General features: G+C 29.6%; 1 protein-coding gene across 1 annotated transcript; it reads left to right on the top strand.

The window, feature by feature from the left end:
• The first annotated feature begins 6 nt into the window (after window positions 1-6).
• LOC106103438 lies at window positions 7-1,490 on the top strand. Its single transcript, XM_013283216.1, has 7 exons — window positions 7-46; window positions 162-297; window positions 439-566; window positions 643-753; window positions 826-947; window positions 1,067-1,147; window positions 1,406-1,490. Exons 2-7 carry the CDS (start codon window positions 225-227, stop codon window positions 1,458-1,460), a joined length of 570 nt encoding a protein of 189 aa, XP_013138670.1. The 5' UTR covers window positions 7-46; window positions 162-224; the 3' UTR covers window positions 1,461-1,490.
• The last annotated feature ends 8 nt before the right edge of the window (window positions 1,491-1,498 follow it).

Genomic DNA, 1,498 nt, shown 5'->3' with positions numbered 1-1,498 from the left:
TGGTCCGCTTTATTACACTCAAGTTCTAAAGTATACGTTATATCAAGTAAGTATACACATTAAATAGTTTGCCAAGTAACATTTACTCTAGGAGGATAGTAAATTTCCTCTAATGTGCATATAATTCGTATAAAAAAAGGGCTTCGAAATAACTTTTACAGGCGTCCGCTCTAACAGCGCTACCTTTTCTATTGAGATTAATAGTGGGTACCATTTTTATACAAATGTTTTACTATTATAAACAAAACGAAAAAATTAAAAGAATTAAACATTTAAGGAAATATATCATATTTGTTTGTGAGTATAATTTAAGAATTTTCTTTTACTAACTAACATCTGTAAATACAACGATTTTTTGTCACAAGACATGTGTATAAATGCATTCATAAATCACAGTGTGCACACACAAATACCTTTTTTATTGAATTTTCTTAATAGCTCACGTAATACCCGGCATTATGATATCCACGTTGTGGCTATTCCCGGCAATACCCGGACCTACTATACTAACTTTAGCGGTAGCGCTCACCGCAGCAGGAATGGACAGTACTTTTGACATTTGTTATGTATGTATCGTTTTGATGTCATAAATAAAGGTAATACATTGATGCCTATGTACTAATTTAGTTTAAATATCATCAGGAAATAACACCAATGTACGTCAACTCTATAAATACAGTTATTAAAATTATTGGGAATACATCTGGGATTATCGTTTCTTTATGCGTGGGAGAAGCTACTTATAAATACCAGGTATGTTTTTCAGCTAAATGTTTTTATACTTTAATTCATTCATTAAAAAAAAAACTAATTGAAATGTTTCAGAACTCAGTAACTGTATGGAAAAATATTTGGTGTTTTCACGCGACAATTCTACTGTTGTGTGGCATAACGTTTTTAATCTGGGGCGAGACTGATGTACAACCTTGGAATTCAATTAAAAATAGGTGTTAAAGTTTACCATATTTTTAATATCTATTTATTTATTTATTACAATTATATCTATGTGTTTATATAATTTATTCTAATTAGCTACTTATAGAACAAATTAATATTACATGTAAAGACCTCGTCGCAAAATTTTCGCTACAACTGCGAGACCTTCCGCAATGTCGAACATCACCGAAGTAGAGGAAGACGATTCTACGTTAGTTTAATTAACCTTTATTTAAATTTATTCAAGGGCACACTCGACAAACGATAATTCAAATTAAACTATAAAAATCAATCTGTAATAACAGTACACAAATTAGGAAAAGAGATCAAATAGGAATTGAACGTAATACTCATTTTGTATATTAGATTCCTGTGTTTGTGACATCATTATTTCTATTTGTTCAAAGATGAGAGAAGCGACATTCATTTGTGAACTGTGTTTGTAAATGTAAAAATACTTTTATTTCAGATATCAAACAATCCAATCGCAAAATAAAAGAAGTTTTTTGTCACAAATCCGTTAAGGTTTTAGGTTAAATATGTTTTAAAAAAAATTAAAGTA

The sequence above is a fragment of the Papilio polytes genome, unplaced genomic scaffold (genome assembly GCF_000836215.1).
Source record: "Papilio polytes unplaced genomic scaffold, Ppol_1.0 DF823773.1, whole genome shotgun sequence".
Lineage (NCBI taxonomy): Eukaryota > Metazoa > Arthropoda > Insecta > Lepidoptera > Papilionidae > Papilio > Papilio polytes.
Note: the sequence above shows the minus strand (reverse complement) of the source record. Positions and strands in the feature narration are given on the sequence as shown.